The 18,518-nt window shown below is 38.8% G+C and overlaps 3 protein-coding genes across 8 annotated transcripts in view; 2 read left to right on the forward strand and 1 right to left on the reverse strand.

The window, feature by feature from the left end:
* Positions 1 to 229: 229 nt before the first annotated feature.
* Positions 230 to 5,002, reverse strand: pdzd11 (PDZ domain containing 11). Of its 3 annotated transcripts, none has more exons than XM_069694373.1 (6): positions 4,951 to 5,002; positions 4,350 to 4,444; positions 3,546 to 3,686; positions 3,323 to 3,421; positions 1,780 to 1,840; positions 230 to 1,469 (listed from the first exon to the last, which is right to left on the reverse strand). In XM_069694373.1, exons 2-6 carry the CDS (start codon positions 4,440 to 4,442, stop codon positions 1,435 to 1,437), a joined length of 429 nt encoding a protein of 142 aa, XP_069550474.1. In that variant the 5' UTR covers positions 4,443 to 4,444; positions 4,951 to 5,002; the 3' UTR covers positions 230 to 1,434. The 3 variants fall into 3 exon arrangements, with proteins under 3 accessions (XP_069550474.1, XP_069550475.1, XP_069550473.1); XM_069694374.1 differs by having other exon boundaries at positions 4,350 to 4,447; positions 4,951 to 4,997; XM_069694372.1 differs by lacking the exon at positions 4,951 to 5,002 and having other exon boundaries at positions 4,350 to 4,930.
* Positions 5,003 to 6,936: 1,934 nt separating this feature from the next.
* On the forward strand, positions 6,937 to 16,663 carry gdpd2 (glycerophosphodiester phosphodiesterase domain containing 2). Of its 4 annotated transcripts, none has more exons than XM_069694377.1 (17): positions 6,937 to 7,064; positions 7,989 to 8,137; positions 9,561 to 9,803; positions 10,603 to 10,706; positions 10,853 to 10,946; positions 11,188 to 11,247; positions 11,348 to 11,446; positions 11,564 to 11,654; positions 12,201 to 12,346; positions 13,049 to 13,131; positions 13,604 to 13,763; positions 13,859 to 14,065; positions 14,152 to 14,300; positions 15,098 to 15,245; positions 15,429 to 15,511; positions 15,612 to 15,640; positions 16,140 to 16,663. In XM_069694377.1, exons 3-17 carry the CDS (start codon positions 9,717 to 9,719, stop codon positions 16,205 to 16,207), a joined length of 1,608 nt encoding a protein of 535 aa, XP_069550478.1. In that variant the 5' UTR covers positions 6,937 to 7,064; positions 7,989 to 8,137; positions 9,561 to 9,716; the 3' UTR covers positions 16,208 to 16,663. The 4 variants fall into 4 exon arrangements, with proteins under 4 accessions (XP_069550478.1, XP_069550476.1, XP_069550479.1 ...); XM_069694375.1 differs by having other exon boundaries at positions 8,007 to 8,137; XM_069694378.1 differs by lacking the exon at positions 6,937 to 7,064 and adding an exon at positions 7,088 to 7,287.
* A 1,294-nt stretch (positions 16,664 to 17,957) lies between these two features.
* dlg3 (discs, large homolog 3 (Drosophila)) overlaps positions 17,958 to 18,518 on the forward strand; it is an 82,314-nt gene continuing 81,753 nt past the window's right edge. The window contains exon 1 of the mRNA XM_069694382.1: positions 17,958 to 17,988. Coding sequence (XP_069550483.1) covers positions 17,973 to 17,988 — 16 coding nt within the window. The 5' untranslated portion in view covers positions 17,958 to 17,972. The remainder of the gene's footprint in view (positions 17,989 to 18,518) is intronic.

Raw genomic sequence — 18,518 nt, forward strand, 5'->3', positions numbered from 1 at the left:
CGGTGTTGAGATGCAACAGGTGGACATTTACACACTTTTAAGATACATGAAGGTACTTTATATTATCATGATGCAGAGACATCTTGCGGCATTCAACAGTTTTCTATGATTGTTCCAATAGATGCAGGTTTCCTTCCCACCCAAAGGTCGTATCTGCTGATTTAGCACATCAAAATTATGAAAGCACAAGACAATGGCTGGGCAATATATCCATATGATATTGATATTTTGGATATCATGATATGGCATCCTGGTTTTAAAGGCCGCATCTGAACTTAGCAGACTGCTCGAGCTGTTTTGTTATTTGCCTTTACCCACTTGGTCATTATATCCACAGTGCTGATAATGAAAAAGTGTTGTGTTAATATTTTGTGAAAGCACCAATATTAATCCCTATAATATTATCACAATATAAATAGTCAAGGTATATATTCAAAAACCTTACGGTATTTGATTTTGTCAGTATCGCCCAGCCCTACACCAAACAGTCTTTGATTGGAATGAAAGCCTGCAAATCTCAGAGCTTCAATAGATAAATACCACATTACAAGCTTTACCAGGGATACATGGTATGCATTTTAATAGCGTATAACAAGTCATACTTGTCAACAGTTTGGCACCTCAAATATACAGTTCATACATCCCGGTATCATTCAGCCCAGGAGCATATGTAAAACTTGTCATGTATGAAACATAAAAACCACTAGTAGTCCTGAGGGGGAGGTCATTGAAATGTATTTGTAAACAACTTATTATTTTGCATACAATTACAAGTATTTGTTAAAATTTTTTTTTTTTTTTTTTTTTTAAATGTACAATATATTCAATAATTTATAGATCATTTAAAATTTACCAGAAGTTGTGCACTTACTCTAACAGTGTAAGGCTATGCTGTTTTAGTACCACATGTGTTAGTGGGTGCTGAAATATATGTTTCTATTTCATATCATTATTACATTTGTTGTTTACACGTGCTCATTTGAATTTTAACCTTTTTGCAGAATCATCCAATTAAAGCTTGAGGTAAAATGAAAAAAAAAAAAACGAAAAAAAACCCGCAATTCTTAATTAAGAATACAGATGTTAGAAATGCTATGCCGGACTATCAGCTGTGTATTATGTAAAATGTCTACCAACTTTCTGCTTATATGTTTCAGAATGCCGAGAAACTATAAAAGTCACTTCCTGTGAATACACCCTGGCGGAGTAGTAGTATCATCGATCCCAGTAGATCACAGGCAGCGCGCGTAACTATCTTTGAACCCGAGCCATTAACGGTACAGAGATCTTCCTTACATGGAGGACTTTGAATGAGACTGTTATTCATGTCAGTAATCTTGAAGCTGAGACAGAATGGAGGCCAGGGTCTGTGGGAGGAAGGGAATGACGTGCAGTGAAGTGTCTGTCCACCTCCTTCACTCTCTCTGCTGCCACCTAGTGTACCGTCCTCTCCTTCTGCCTCTGGTAGTCTAATAGAAGAAGACACAGAGGACATCATTACAGTACTGAAAGGGGCGTCATTATATAATCTCTTACTGATATGATACAATTCAGTGACTCCAAAAACAGTTTCTGTTGTTTCTTGTTGAGGACATGCAGTGAGATCAGGAATTTGTAGCCATTGTACTAAATACTATAAATTCTTCATGAAAACAAGACAATATCTTTTGTATTTCTCCAACTCTCCTAAAACATTTTCACAGTGGTCAAACCAAAAGATATGACTACAAAAATGTTCGTCATCATGCTCTTGATATTATTTAGTAGACCAACACTTACTGTAAGGAAAGAAGCGAACCCTCATCAGAATTTCTCGTGCAGTCTTCAAAATCTCTACAGCCTAAACAGGAAGACAAACGTTATTCATGATGAAAATGATTTCCATGGGGTGTGTTAGTAGTACCTCCACAACCAGCAAGAATTCTGGCTCCCACAGACCGGTGAGATTAGTCCTCTCGCTTTAAGAAAGTACTCAAAATCTCAACTCATTACCTGGATAAAAGACACCTGTCTCAACTCTGTCTCTACTACTGTATAAAAGATACCTGTCCACAGAGTCAATCAATCATATTCCAACCTCTCCACATGGGCAAGACCAAAGAGCTGTCTCAGGACGTCAGGGATGAGATTGTAGACCTGCCCAAGGCTGGAATGGGCTACAAGACCATCGACAAGCAGCTCGGTGAGAAGGAGACAACTGTTGGTGTGATTATTCGGAAATGGAAGAAACACAAAATGACCATCAATCCTCCTCGGTCTGGGGCTCCACGCAAGATCTCGCCTCGTGGGGTATCGATGATCATGAGAAAGGTGAGGGATCAGAACTACACGGGAGGAACTTGTTAAGGATCTCAAGACAGCCGGGACCACAGTCACCAAGAAAACCATCGGTAACACACTACGCCACCATGGATTAAAATCCTGCAGCACTGCAAGGTGGCCGCCCTGTTCAAGAAGGCACATGTACAGACCCGTCTGAAGTTTGCCAATGAACACACACATGAATCATTGAAGGCATGGGAGAAGGTGATGTGGTCAGATCGAGCTCTTTGGCATCAACTCAACTCGCCGTGTTTGGAGGAAGAGAAATGCTGACTATAACCCCAAGAACACCGTCAAGCATGGAGGTGGAAACATTATGCTTTGGGGGTGTTTCTCTATTAAGGGGACAGAGCGACTTCACCGCATCGAGGGGAGGATGGACGGGGCCATGTACCGTGAAATCTTGGGCGACAACCTCCTTCCCTCAGCCAGGACACTGAAAATGGGCCGTGGATGGGTCTTCCAGCATGACAACATACGGCCAAGGCTCAAGAAGAAGCACATTAAGGTCATGGAGTGGCCGAGCCAGTCTCCGGTCCTTAATCCCATAGAAAATCTGTGGAGGGAGCTGAAGCTTGGAGTTGCCAAGCGACAGCCTCGAAACCTTAAGGATTTGGAGAGGATCAGCAAAGAGGAGTGGACCAAAATCCCTCCTGAGATGTGCGCAAACCTTAATAAGGCATTATTTTCAAGCAGGAATGTTTCAAAGTAAAAGCTCATTTTACACAGATAACTGCATGCATTACTGCATTATGACACATCCAGTCTTAGCCAATATCATAAAAGGGCAGAGAAGATGTTCTGACTGCTGCAAAGATGAAGGAGCGGCATATGTGAGGTCGTTTGATATTCTTAGACATATGCAAAGAGCAGCCAGGTAATGTGAATGGAAATATTCGGCATTAACACTATACTCTACCATATAGATGGATACGGTAAAAAATAATGTGTTGATGAGAGTCAGGATGGTTCTCAGCGTGAACTTTCCTCTCCAACTTACTCTTGAGTGCTCTATGTCCTGGAAATCAACCTCATTCACAGACAGGACCTGGTCTCCCTCCTGTAAACCTGCTCTGTGGGCGTCCGAGTCTGGCACCACCTGCCAACACATAATACACACACAGAAATTAAAAGTCAAAATATGGAATTTTCTGAAAAGAAAAAACAACTAGCAGCACAACAAGTATATAAACGCCACACCGAAACAGCAGCGCTGGACACACCTTGGATATAAAGATCCCCAGTTGTGATGCCTTGCCCCCGCGAATGTTGAAACCTAGTTGTGCTCCTGGAGGTTTCTTCAACACAATGGTGCGAGGTAAGAACTGGGTCAGCTCATTGTTGTAGTCGAGGTGATGAACCCGCTAAAGAAAAGAAGAACAGCTGATGACGTGCTCCCAGTAAAATATACCTGAACACCTGTCGAACTGTGAATTTCCCACTAGGTAAGAGGAAGGTGTTTGAGAGGTCAGAGAAGTAGGTTTGATGTGACAGCATCTGCGGTGAAAAGTAAGAAACGTACTTGTGAGATAGTTTGCTAGCTGTGATAAACGTTAAAAACGGCAATACATCAAAAAAATGTGTGGCAATACAGCATAAAAATAACATTGACTTCCTGAGTTCCATTTTGTCGCAATATTGGTTCCCATGGATGATGACGAGGTTGTTTGTCACTTCTACTGTATTGTGAGAGCAGAAATACAGCACATGTTATGGGGGCTGCGGTGTTTCCTGTTTGTAAACGCTCTGAGCTCAGAAGTGGGATATTCCCAAATGGGAACATTCCCAATTCCCAGCTGGCTGAATGCACAAGCGGGTCCTGCGATGACGTCAACCTCATCTCGAACCCTCCGTCCCCTGATGAAGACCTTCACATGCGGTTTAAACATTAGGACAATTTAAACAGCTTACGGACCTCTGTGGACTTGAATAGATTTTTTTTTTTTTTTGGTGACATTTCAAGTTATATATATATATATATATATATATATATAAGCACAGTGTGGTTGGATCGAGATGTGACGTACCTCCTGTGGCGGTATCCATGTTGGTGGGTTCTCGTAAGAAGGTAAAAAAACCACCGGAAGCTGGTAGTCATCGTAAGGAATTTTTTGATCCATTGCTACTGAAAACACCCACAGAAAGAGCAGTTCATTTTTTTTTTTTTTAATGAAAAGTCAGTCTGTTCGCTATACAAAGGCAATAACTACCTCCTTAATAAAGCCACGTTATTGAAAACGTGCGGTTGTTCTGTATACAAATGACCTAAACATGTCACCGTGTCACTGCTGCCTCCAGATATCGATCCTAAATTACAGCTTCTAAAAAAGTGAATGTGGTGACACAATGCAGATCCTGAAATGAAAGTGCATTTTTCGATGTACGTTTTGGATTAAATGACAGATGTCAAATTAAGTGAAACAGTAAACTACATTTCCTGCCGAAATAATAAACAAACGAAACGCCTCGATTAGCTTCATAGCTGACTTCGAAACGACCTCGCTTTGCTCTCTTAGTCGAGGATCAATCACAACCATCATCACATCAACTACGAAATGAAGACACTGCGCAACTTTGGGTAGGAAACGCGAAGAGCGACTGCTTTAAAACAGCGAAACTGTATCTCACCTGCAAGTCTGGACGCGAGCAATCTGCAATTCACTTCTTGTGTTGAGCTGGTATTCTGCCTCATTACCGCCACCTGCTGTCGCGGAGTAACGACGCCACCGTGCAGGACAACAAGTGCTTCGCTGATGGGGACAATCGTGCACTGTTAGATGCAGGACATTTTTCCAAAGACTGTGTCCAGGAAATGTTGCTTCAACAAAGTTTGTTCGGTTTTTTTTTTAGTTTTTTTTAAATTTATGTAACCCTTTGTGACGGTGGTCGTACAAAATGTGACACCATGACAAATAGTCAATGAAGCAGTGTTTATTTTCATAGCAACACATCTTTCAATCTTGCCAAAAAAGATTGTTGTAGTATTTATAATTATCTGTAATTCCTGATACAATCAAGAAGTTTCTGTTTCTGTTTGTAAACAAGTAGGTACTACCCTGTCAACACTAATGTTTCTTCCCAAGCATGAAAAAACAAATACCATAGATTGTGATTATAAGGAGAGAAACTATTGAACAGGATTGTAGATTGTTTTTATTCTACTTCTCCTTGATTTGATTTAAAGAAGAAACATTAAAACAAAAATTGACAAAGATATTATACCAACAAAGATTGATATATTAGCAATCCCAATTTATCTCAGAAATAATTTACACAATCAACTTGATTTATATCTTGGTAAAATATAATAAACTGATATGGTTTAAATGATTAGCCACACTTTTAATCTGTTAAAGATACTAATTTATTTGACCTTAAAATCAAAAATATATATATATTTTTTTATTTAGCCTACTGCACTTGCTTGGTAGAAGCAAACGTTCTTTTGTTTTAGTTTTTCTTCTCTCTTTCTCCACATTTTGTTGTTGTACAATTTAATTATTATTGTTTTTAATTTAGCCTACTTTGAAGTATACTACTAAGAGCAACTTTTGTATTGAAAAACTGGAACATATAGGCCTACTTCATGTATTGAATTAACTAAATTTACTCACACACTGGGGACGGAGAAGCCTATATTTTACTGTTCCCACTCTACATGCTGCCACTGGGGAACATCATCAGAGAGCACAAAGTCTGTTTTCATAGTTATGCAGATGATACATAACTGTACATCGCCGCGGAACCAAACGATGATGCCGCTATGCGATCCATCACCGAATGTCTTTTAGCAATAAATAAATGGATGAGCAATAATTTCCTAAAATTAAACGAGGATAAAACAGAAATCCTGCTCGTCGGCCCCAAAAACAAAAGTTACATCTCTAACTCTCTGGTGAACTATGAGCCTTCAAGAACATTGAGATCATCTGCTGCTGGTTTATTGGAGGTTCCCAGCAACAGCCGAAAGAAAATTGGGGATTCAGCTTTTGTCAGCTACGCTCCAAAGCTGTGGAACAAACCACCTGTAGATATCAGGGAAGCTAGCTCAGTTAATACTTTCAAAAGAAAGCTCAAAATATATCTCTTTACATCAGCTTTTAACTAGCTACTCTTGAAGCTCTCTTACACCTGCAATGCACTTGAATTACCGCGCCTTGAAATGCATATTGCTCAATTTTATATTTTCCACTTGTATTACTTTTTATGCGTTTTATCTGTTTCTTATGCATTTTACCTGTTTTATCTAATTTCTTTTCTATATTTTGAATTGTTCCTTTATATCTGTTTTTATGTGAACACTATGTTATTATTTTGATGTGAAGCACTTTGAGCTGCATTTCTTGTATGAAAAGTGCTATACAAATAAAGTGTATTATTATTATTATTATTATTATTATTATTATTATTATTATTATTTGTATATCTTTTCACACGACAGTCTCCCACTAGGTAATCTGTGAAACTATCATAGACTATCCACCCACCCTTGCGGCTAATTTCACTTCTGTCGCTTACCTGAGCGGAACTCAATGTTTCCTCCCTCAGTATTTGGGCCACGCCCCCATACCCCCATCAGTTCGCCTGCATTCACATGGAGATATTTCCATTCGGTCCACGTACTCGCAGCAAGTGAAAGGGATGCGAGAAAAGGAGTTAAAGCAAACGGTGCTTTTCCCCAAGAAGAGTGCGTCAGTGTACTTTCCCAGCCAGTGGAACATTTAATGATCCAGTTTTATTTGGTGAGTTTTGGCTTGATAGACAGACAGACAGACAGACAGACGGACGGACGGACGGACCGACCGACAGACAGACAGACAGACAGATAGATAGATAGATAGATAGATAGATAGATAGATAGATAGATAGATAGATAGATAGATAGATGGATAGATAGATGGATAGATGGATAGATGGATAGATAGATGTTTTAACAACATGGACCTCATACTCCAGGAAACGCTGGTAAGTAATTAATTGTTTTTGTTCCCTTGATGCAAGGAATTAAAGGATTAATGAAGAAATCCCTGTTGAGGTGGACATTACATCTTATGCTTGGACATTTGGGTTAAAGCTGTCAGGCTGTGGTTAAATGGTTTTGTTTCAGTCTATTCACATGACAATCTCACTACAGCAGTCAATTCAACATCTCTGCAACCTGTTGTTGTTTCTAATGTAACTCTTGATATACATTATTATGCCAAAACAGTAAGGCTTTTTGATTCAAGCATTAAAGATTATGACTCTGACAAAGAGGGAGAGAAAAAATGAGCATCTGTCTAATTCCATTCCCAAATCTGTAAAGGATATATGCAGGAAAAAGGAAAAAAACTGGGGGAAATCAGGGACACATCAAAACACATTTATCTGTAAAAAAAGAAAAGAAAAAAAGAAGCCTTTTACACCACTACTCCTGTTGTTTCGGAAATAAAGATAAATCTCAGGAAAATATTTAGAAACAAATTAATAAATCAGGAATTGGCAACACAGACACAACGCACAGAATGCACAACACTGGCTAACATTTTGTTTTAGGTACTAAATTTAGGGGTCCTAAATTTCAAATTTCTGCTAAAGCATGGATAAAAGGATATTATGATTGCATGGTGAGCTTGTGAAACTGACCTTGAAAAGCTTAATGTATTTATTTTGTTGTTGTGGTGAAGTTTTTCTCTCATTTGTAGATTAAAAAAATAGAAGGAAGGAGTTGTTGGATGGAGAAAGCTTGACGGGACAACAGGTCGGACAGAAAGTCGCAACAGATCAGCGCATTTCTGTGTCTAAAAGGACACTGAACTTCTTTGGCTGCATGATGGTACGCATCAGAAACAGCATGTGTGAGAGTGTGGTTTGTTTTTGCACTTTCCTCCATTCAAATATCACAGCATGAACATCAACTACTTAAGATTTGATTGGATATTTTATCCTTCATCAGTTTCTATTAGATGAGTACACCCACTTCCTTTTTGTGCCTAATTAGAGTTTACATTGCCAACTAGCATCACGTGATAAAGGCCATGTGCGTAAAACAAATTGGAAAGGTGTGTCATTTAATCTGCTGAAGAATACAGATACCATTGTGCACAATGCATTTATTTTATGAGGGCTTATACACGGCATGAAATGATATGCTTCTGCTGTTTATGGTGGTGGTTTGTATGAAGTGGAGAGCAGTGATCAGAATATCATTAATGTCAGCAGTGATGTTTTCCTGCTACTCTGTTGACATAAAAATGTCACTGTTGTCAGGCACTCAACCATGAAGAAGTATGCAGTTGTTATTTGATTGTAACAAAGACATCTTTTGTGTTTTTGTCACCAGTTGATTATGCGGTTATTACCGAGATTACGCAACATTCAGCTCATGATTAGAACTTCCCAGTAAATGTTTAGTTTCACATCTAAACATAAGTCGACCTGTCCTCACATGCTGCGATAAGCCATCATCTCCTGACTCCTTTTGGAAATATGTTACTTGATGATAAGATATCATTTTCTTTGACAGAATCATTTTGAATGATAAGTTAAGTTAAGTTTCCTCTTAACTTGTTTGATCTACTCACAATTTATGCCCTCACCTGAAACTTGCTTTGGAGTTCTACGGGCTGTGATTAAGGAAATAAAATGAACAATCCAGGCACTGTCATGTGCCAGGTCAGATCAAGTCTAACGAGAAACAGCTGATCGTAAAGATACCGCTTCACAACGGAAATCTGTATTACCCAACGTGTCTCTGTGGGTGACAAATAATCGGTGTAATTTCCCATGTTTATTCTAGTACGGGGGAGCGAAACCTGGCACATCTAACGAATGATGTGCACTGACATGTTGACTAAATCTTGCTGTGAACCGTTCTCGGACGACGTTGACATGTCTTGCGGTCTAACCCCCTTCAAAGTTCTCTCTTGTTTAATGCCTGGAGTTTTCCTGTCACTGTTTAGTATGTAAACTGTTTGCTCTTATTCTCAGTTTATTTGCTGCACCTCCTCTGTGTGCATGGCCGTGCCTGTCACTGTTTGTGCTGCAAAGGCTTGAATAGTGTGACTTCACTCTCAGGCCGGTCTGTGCACCACTCTCAATACCCCATGGTGGTGGCCATTGTCAATGCTGCCAGCAGCCCCTTTGCACACAGGCTCTATTGAGGGGGCTATTGAGCAGGGATTGCCTTAAAATCCAAAGAAACTCTCCTCCCCTCATTTGCTTTCTGTCACAGTCATCTTTTTTTTTTTTCCTCTTAGGGTTTAGGGAGGTGAATGAGATCAGGCCTCTCCTCAGTATCCAGAGACAGCATTATCTGGGCTCCTTTGGTCCTTCTTCAGGCTGCATGTATCAGGTGTCCGCACAGCACAGAGCAGAATCGTCCTTTCCTACGCTGTGAATGAGGAGGAGAAGCAATGTCTGGAGGCAACAGCTGCTGCAGAGTTTGCAGTAGGGGCTTGTACAGCTGCCACTGGAAGGACTCAAGTAAAAGTAAGAGAAAAGTGAGTATTTTTAGCCACAGTTGTGTGTATATGTAATAGAGATATATCTTTATCTGATCGTTAAGGGGTTAAGATAAGTGCCAGATGTTCCGATTTTTTTTCAGCTCTGTGCAGAAATGTGTATTCTTGCATAAATAGTCTCAAATATTTTTTGTTATCAGGTGCTTTGTACTTCCACTGAATTTGACCTTTACAAATCCCTGTAATCAGGGATTAACATTCCATCAGATTGAATTAAGAACTATAAAACATATATCGTGAACTATTTTGCTGTGGATTGTGTGCTTTAAAAATGAATATGGATGCTTTTGTTAAGCTACAGGCTACATATTGTCAGCAAATAAAAACACAGTAAATGAAGTGATGATAAAAAATGCTGAAAAATAATTTGTGTGCCAATAAAACCAAATAAACTCAGGCCCTAACAGGCCTGTTCAGGAATTATCTGGAACAGGATTATAAAAGAGGCGGGAGGGGGAATGGGGGTTTATAATTTTGTGCAGAAATAAGAGTGGTGGAAAGTGAAGGTGTGTTTTTGAAAGAGAATAAAGGGGCTGTTTGTGTTGAGTCGTCACGGCACAATGCAGGGCGCCAAACCAACTATAAAGAAATGTTGGATTTGTTCCACTGTCTTAGATTCACTTGGGTATCTATAAACCCACCAACGCACACATACCTTCACTTACCCGCACACATAGCGCACGCAAATTATTCTTATTATTGTACTCCGAAACTAAAATTTTAAAAAGCTTGGAAAACTTCCAGATCAATAATAATGCAATCATTCTTTGTGTTTTAGTGTGCATGCTGGTGGTTCTCAGTTGTCACTTTGGTGTCTCTGCTCTCCCTGTGCTGGATGTACATTTGTCTTGTTACTTTTAATGACCGAGAGGATGTTAACTGGTGAGTGATCACACACACATGACTGAATGTCGCACAAAAGCCCAGAATCCTCTCTTTTCTTTTGTTTTCTTTTCTTTTCCTGTCTGTCTTTATTGGTGACCTTTATTTTGCTAACCCTGTGCGACCCCCTATTGTTCCATTATCAGGCAGGGGTTCACACAGCTGAAGCGATGGGTGAACTGGTTCATGGTGCTGATCATCATTTCTGCAGTGTTAACCAGCTACTGCGTTCTACTGCTGGTGAGAATATTGTGTTGAAATAGAGCAGTGATGGTAGAATGACTGAAGGATATCATAACCTGCCTATATTGCCACAGTAATTATTAATTAAGACTGAATGTATAGAGTAATTGCAATTTTTTTTTCAAAAAGTCATTGTTTAGTTTAATCAAATTCAATGGAACCAAATATTATGACTAATTAAATCAACCAGTTGTTATTTCCTTTTTTTTTTTCTTTTATATATAATTTTCACTTACAGCTCTTTGCACTGTTCCAAGTGGCCTTAGGAGAACACCTCGACTTACATTGGCTGCACAAGGTATTGAGAACTTTTAGCTGTGCGACTGTTTTCTAAATATACATAATTTACTGAGTTTGTTAAATTTCTGGAATGTCATATTTGCTTTTCCTCTGCACAGATCTTTTTATTTTTTGGTGTGATATTCCTCGCCTTCGGGGTCACGGGAATTAGCCTCAAGTGGAAACAAGAATGGCCAACGGTTCTTCTTTCACTCCAGGTACAGTGAGAGTACCAGTACAGATAATGAAGTGTAAATGTTTGGATTTTCTTACATGGCTCTAGGGTGTATGAGAATAACAGTTTTTTATATGTGTCTATGTTGACCTTTTGGCAGGCCATGGCTCCTTTCTTACAGTTTGGTGCAGTCGGAGCTTTGACCCTGCTGAGCTCGTTTGTCTTTCAGGGCTTTCACATGGCCAAAAAAGGTATGTGTCAGACATCATTAAGGATGATTCACCATGACTCAAAGGCAATTACTGCACTGTGTACAGATACAGCATTTTACCAGACATAAACATAATCACTGCTTTGCAAAAACATCGCACTCGTCAATTTTAAAATTTAAGATACTCCTGGCTTTGACCAGGAAACCGTTTCTACTACATTTGTTAATGATGTTTTGCTCAAGGTTAAATTGTATCTTTTACAAAACTCAGCATGTAAAACACATGCATAGTATACTGTATATTTTAAGAATTACTTGACTAAGTTGTGTGTTGCACAAAACTGTACAGAAATATTCATGTCAATAGCTGCAATGGAAAAAAGAGATTAAAGGATGGATACAAGTAAGGAGTCAGGCACAAGATTTAAAAAAGTACTAATGATTGTATGACTCCCCACAGTAGAATACTGTGAATAAAATAATACTCTTTAATTTTCTTTTAAAGGGACTTCTATACATGTCCTTTTTTCAGACTCAAAATGGTGAAACTAGATAAAGATTATTGTTTGACTTTTGTTTTCTCCAGGTTCTAGGTTCCTGATTGCAGTTGTATTTCTGACGGTGTCAGCAGGCATCTTCCTGTGTCCCCTGATCATCTACTCTCCTTGTCTGATACACCCGGGGGAATTACCTCAAAAACCAAAACTCATTGGCCACAGAGGCGCACCGATGGTGAGCATTCTGTTTTACTTGTCAACGCCCTAAAGATAAAAAGGATGCATCTCACAGTGTTGTCAATAGTACACCTTTGAAAAAGAGCTTCCAGGGCTGAGACAGCAGCTATAATTAATGTTTGTAGATCCTTTATTTAACAAAGGGTAGTTTCATGCTCATTTAAAGGGATAGTTCAACATTTGAGAACTATTTGTTTTCTTGCTCAGAGTTAGATAAGAAGACTAACACTGTGGTGGTATTATATATGTAGGAATGGATAGATGGATGGATGTGGAGAAGATATAGGGAGAGGAAAAACAATAGAAAGCAAAATAAAGTCGCATTAAGGCTACACAAGTGTCTCCTGTTCAAATGCTTGCAAATATGTTTACCATCCAGCCTCTCAAAAAAAAACCAATGTATACAATATACTATCTTTTGCTTACAAGAAAATTCTGTTTACTAATGTAAAATATAAAATCACTTTGCATTTAAATATATTCACATTTTTGCATATTCTCTACCCTTGGCTCAGGTGTGAGCAAATATCCATTCATGTGAGAGCCCCATATGCCGTGCTGCTCTTGTTATTTTGTTTTGCTCCTGGGTCAACAATAAGCTCCATTTAACACCGTGTACGGGGATGTGTGTGTTCACACAGCTTTAGGGTAGCTGGGGCACTTAAGCACATGTGTGTGTCTCACCCATATGTCCTCACAGCTGGCCCCAGAGAACACCATGATGTCGTTCAACAGGAGCATCACGTGCGGCGTGACAGCCTTCGAGACAGACGTGCAGCTCAGGTACGGTGAAGCACTCGAATACTGCTTCATGGTTGAAGGAGGACAGCATTTGAATTAAATTTAGCAGCACTGTTTTTAAAACTGGTTCCCAGTTTTGTGACTATTTAGTGCATGTAAATAATGGCACAAATACCTTACTTTTGGTAATGTGATTTACAGTGGTTTCTTGCTATTTCACCAATCAACACTTGGTGGCAGTAACATGCCAAGAAATGCTGCAAAGATCCAATTTAGGTAGTGAGGAAGAAAACTGAGCAAACACAGAGATCGAAACAATCAAAACCTTGATAGCCTATACTTCCTAAATTCAAATGTTGTATGAGAAAAGAAATAATCTCAGCATGTTGTTTTAGGCCTCGAGGATACATTTGTTGAGTTTTTGTGAAGAAATGTAAACATAAATAAGATAAACTAGGTAGGGATTATTTTGTCTACACAGATGCTAATAATTTTCACTGTTGTTTGTATTTAGTAAAGACAGAATTCCCTTCTTGATGCATGACAATGAGTCAGAGTTCTTGCTGAGAACGACAAATGTTAAAGAGAAGTTCCCCCACAAAAACTTCAGTCACAGCACTGATCTGACCTTGGAGGAGTTACAGAGTCTGAATGCAGGACAATGGTTCCTGAAGGTGAGGGCTCGACACATGCTTGTCCTCACACTTGTAGAAGTTTGTGTCATCATGCAGCGTGCTACAGATAGATAAAATACTTTCTGACTTTCCAGACAGATCCTTTCCGCTCAGTGTCCCTGCTCTCAGAAGAGGAGAAGGAAACAGCCAAGAATCAGACGATACCCTCTTTAATTCAGCTCCTGAATCTCGCCAAACAGCACAACATCTCAGTTCTTTTTGACCTATATAGTCCCAACCAGGAAAATGACACAGTGGACACAGTGGACACCATCTTAAAGTCTGGCATTGACCCAAGTCTGGTAAATCGAATTGCTCTTGATGATTTTGATTTTGATCTTTCACGATGTGGCCGATTATTTTTTTAAAACACTTTCTCCCGTCATAGGTTCTCTGGCTTCCTCCAGCAGAAAGAGAATATGTAAACATGACTGCTCCAGACTTCATCCAGATCTATAGCAGCAAAAGTGATATGCTTGATAAAGGGGGAAGCCACCTGAATGTGAAATACAACACGTTGAGTCTGGATGAAATCAGGTAACACAGTACACCCAATATTATCCATGTGTTGGTTGTGCCAGGGGGCATGCACAGTAGCGTGTCAATTAAAAGTGCTGCATGCTGAGACACAGAGTTGGCGCCTAATATAGAGGCGAAGGATCAGCCTTTAGGGAACGAGATTCAAATAATGTCCCAACCCTGCAGTGTTGTTAACAAAAGCAACCATTAAAATATTTAAAGAATGAAATGTGATGTAGCAACTTGTTCTGAGAAGTCTCTGAAGTGCTGCATTGACTGTAAATAAACACACTGTATATGGACTGTTGGTTCTGTTTTGTTCTATTCCACAGATTGTCTACATGTCTCAAATTAGCACATTAACATTTTTTTACATGTGTATGTGTAACTAGTAAGGAGTTATGAAGCTTGTAATGTGGAGGGTAATTGTACACTATACATGTATGTTTGTATCCTTGTATCCCTGTCTAACCATGTGTGCATGCACACAAACCTTTATTTTCAGTATGGTTTATATTTGATTGATTTTGGTTAAACAAATGCAAAAAGGATCTGACAAGAACATCATAAAAATCAATATACAAACAAAAAAAGGACAAAAAGACCCACAGGAGAGGAATATGCACATATACATAGAGCCACTTACATACTGTATATTTACACATGGCTGCGAACATTCACATGTACATACACATTCTCACAAATATTTTTAGCCCTGCTTTCCATAAATTCTCGTTTTACATCTTTGTTCTAATACCAAGTAAAGTCTTACTTGAGCTATGTTCCATTTCAAACAATGTTCTTGTATTTGACAGGGAACTGCGAAGGGACAATGTCACAGTGAACCTATGGGTGGTCAATGAGCGCTGGCTGTTCTCTCTGCTGTGGTGTGCAGGGGCCAGCTCTGTTACTACCAACTCCTGCCACCTCCTAAGAGACGTGGATCAGCCTGACTGGGTCATGGTGAGCAATATCCACAGCTGCACGTACGGTAGCTGGCCCTTTACTTTCCTGTCTGTTCATTTCATTAAGCCATAATTCAATTCCATCATTTCTAAATTTTGTTTTGGAGCTGTCAAATTTGTACCAGTGTTTTCCAAAATGTGTTACTCGCTCTGACCCAGTGGACATGTTTGTGTGTTTCAGACACATTGTAAATACAAAATAACATGGATTTTAGTGGATATTGCATCTGTTGTGATCATGATTGGACTCTACATCTTTCAGTGGTAAGTTGAGCAGAAGTTTGCTGTACAAATATGTGTCTGTTGTATGAAAATGTGGATGAAAGTCATCAGACTGACTTATTCACTTCTCTGTTTCTTCCAGTAAAACTCACTGTTTCTGTCACAGAAAAGGTACGGTAAGCTTTCATTTTAATATGTTGACAACCAACCTGCAACTGACAAATGTTTTAGTTATTGAGTATTTGCAAGCTATTTTCACAACTAATCGATTGATTGGTTAAGTCTATAGAATACTTATCAATATTATTATACCTTAAGGCCCAAAAGACATCTTTAAATTTACAGTTTGAGAGCTAAATATTTTCAGTTCACTACCATATAAAATAAAATATTAAGCTGCAAATCTGAAACAATCATATGGGCCTTCTCACCCCAGAAATGACTTAAGCGATTAACTGGTCAATATAACCTTTGCAGATTAACTGCACATTTATTGACTAACCTATTAACCAGTTGTATCATCTCGAGTTAACATATTGACATGATGATACAAAAAAAAAAACCAGCTAGCATGATTAACGGTTTTTGACATTTGGGTTTGACATGATGTTAAAAATTGTAAGGTAAATTAAATGCATCATTATTAATGCCTTTTCTTAACTTGTGACAGATGTACAAGGAGAAAATACTTCTGCCTGGAATGAGAAAGAACTGGCTCCCTTCTTAGCCACGGGGTAGTTCGACAGCAGATGTTTCAGCCCTGAAACCGACATTCTTCCTTTTCTGCACTGACGGAGTGGTTTGGATCTGAATAAGGAAGAAAGCAAGTTAATGTGAACTGCCATACACTATATTATGAAGCCATGAAAATACAAATAGTCGTTTTTTTCCAGAGGTGATAAAACGTGAAACAAATATCAGTATGATGCCACTGGATGGCAGTTTCTATATTTTTAAGTCTAGCTGGTTAACTTGGTTTATGTTTGATTATTCTTCTGTTGCTACTGAAAATACATTGCTTTTGATACTTTGATTGTATAATGTGCTCTGTAGATCTGCATTGCTCTCCTTTTGGCACTTTATTTTTTTAATTTTTTTATTTACCTTAAAAGATAATAATAATGATGATATTGTATTGTTACTGCAGGAAAAACATGTCTGTAACCTGAGCCAGAATCACTAAAACTATTTTTTACACTATCTTGTGTCCGTATATTTAACCCTCTACTGCACACTACTCTGCTCGGGTGCTTCATTTTCTTCATTTTCAGACCCAAACTCGATTGTTAAGTATAAATAGACAGCAGATTGACAAATGTTAGACTCAAAGTTTCAGAGCACTCTTGGTTTTTATTCACTTCATTATGTTGTATATATATATATTTTTTTTTTTTGCACGTCATTTCTTTTATATACAGTCAATGGTTGCCTTAGGCCAGCCATATTCAGTTGCTGGTTAAGTGTTAAAAGCCTATTTTCACTGATTAGTTACATTGCAAGGCAGCTACATTCCTAAAATCACGCGAGATTACCAGATCAACAAACCATCTGGGCGTCAGGTACTGCTAAAACATCATATTGAAGTCACTATGGGTAGTTTTAAAGGCGATCAAAATTCATGCCTCAAAACCAGATATCGAAGTTTTTATTCCATATTTGTGGTCTTTCATGTTAAAATTTGGCGCTCATATGACTCACAACGCAACTAAAGCGCCGATAGCTGGGTTATGCTGGTAACCCAGCATAACTTATTTCAAACACCGGCACACTTTTTTTTTTTTATCATTATTTTAAAATTGTAGTCTTAAGCCCATAATTGTGGTAGTCTCAATTAAGTCAGTTATCGGTAAACTTTTTTTAAAATTATTATTATTTTATTTTTTTTTATCCCAAAAGCAAACCAGTTGTTTTGTAACATTGGTGGCGTTGCCCTTTAAACTGTTTTCCTAGCACTACCTGAACACACCACAAGATGGCGCACAATACATAGAAATGGAAAATTCAAACCTCAGTGCCGATCAGACGAAAATATAACCCTGAACAACACAGAGCTTCACTAACATAGATCACCACTGATAATGTCACGCAGTAGAAAGGCTACTCTGAGTTATCAGCAGGTGGCATTGTTTAAATGCGTCAAAACTGCTGAGTTGCCCGATAAGGCTGGGCCACTGGGCCCTTTCCACGGAGGCGAGGCATGTGTGTGAGGGGAGGAGAAACATGTCACGCTCTGGATCCGTTTTGCCCCCCAAAAAAACTTCTGGAAAGTTGACGTGAAGTAAACAATGTCTTCTTGTCACACTTTAAACTCGGTGTGTGGGTGTGGATCCCACCGCTGACCGCTGCAGCAACACTTCAAACTAGGAGTGGCCAGCGAGTGGATTTAAAACTCAAGTTGTGAAGAAGGAGCGACAGTTCTGGTTGTATAATTAAATCAGTTTTTATTTTCTTCTAAAACTTGCCCTAAATTGTAATTTTGATGACTTTTCGAGAGGGCCACACCATGGTTCATAAATATGGTAAGTACCGTTAACCTAACGTAATGTCTTCATCTCACTCCTATATCCAAAGTTTTGAGCTAAATTTCGTTCAAAGTTTTTAGGTTAATGCCAGCTCACTACTCTATCAAAGTCATTGCACGGCCTTTCACTCACCCACCCGATTTGTTTTAGTTCTTAGGGAATGAAAAAAAGTTAAAAGACGGTAACTGGAAATGACATGTAGATTGTTTTTGAGATTTTCTCCATCAAAATGTTCAGCATCAGGTAGGAAACAGTGAAGAAGTAGTAGGTTTACCTTGGTGATGTAGTGCATCATCATGTGCTGTGTTCCTCACCACCCACAGGGTTCAACAACAACCAGCTGTACAGTCCTGTTGGAAGAGAAAAAAATACCTTTTAATGTGCTCTGCAGCAGAATATAACAGGCAGCAGTGCTGCATTTGGTTAAAAGACAAACATAAATCTTCATTATTCTCTGACATGTTTTATAAAAATCCCTTATTTTGTTCTTAACAGTGTGTCCATGATACAAAATTGATGTTGCAGTG

This window comes from Brachyistius frenatus, unplaced genomic scaffold, assembly GCF_029030835.1.
Source record: "Brachyistius frenatus isolate BFR_SWC_R1_liver_20210118 unplaced genomic scaffold, ASM2903083v1 Contig_17, whole genome shotgun sequence".
Taxonomy (NCBI): domain Eukaryota; kingdom Metazoa; phylum Chordata; class Actinopteri; family Embiotocidae; genus Brachyistius; species Brachyistius frenatus.

What these genes read in the sequence shown, in the direction of transcription:
- pdzd11 (XM_069694373.1), bottom strand. Translation starts at nt 4,442, where the DNA reads ATGGATCAAAAAATTCCTTACGATGACTACCAGCTTCCGGTGGTTTTT. An exon ending in CATGGATACCGCCACAGGAG is followed by an intron (nt 3,687 to 4,349) that starts GTACGTCACATC and finishes TCTTTTCTTTAG; the next exon opens with CGGGTTCATCACCTCGACTA. An exon ending in TGGGGATCTTTATATCCAAG is followed by an intron (nt 3,422 to 3,545) that starts GTGTGTCCAGCG and finishes ATGTGTTGGCAG; the next exon opens with GTGGTGCCAGACTCGGACGC.
- gdpd2 (XM_069694377.1), top strand. Translation starts at nt 9,717, where the DNA reads ATGTCTGGAGGCAACAGCTGCTGCAGAGTTTGCAGTAGGGGCTTGTAC. An exon ending in ACTTACATTGGCTGCACAAG is followed by an intron (nt 11,248 to 11,347) that starts GTATTGAGAACT and finishes TCCTCTGCACAG; the next exon opens with ATCTTTTTATTTTTTGGTGT. An exon ending in GAGACAGACGTGCAGCTCAG is followed by an intron (nt 13,132 to 13,603) that starts GTACGGTGAAGC and finishes GTTTGTATTTAG; the next exon opens with TAAAGACAGAATTCCCTTCT.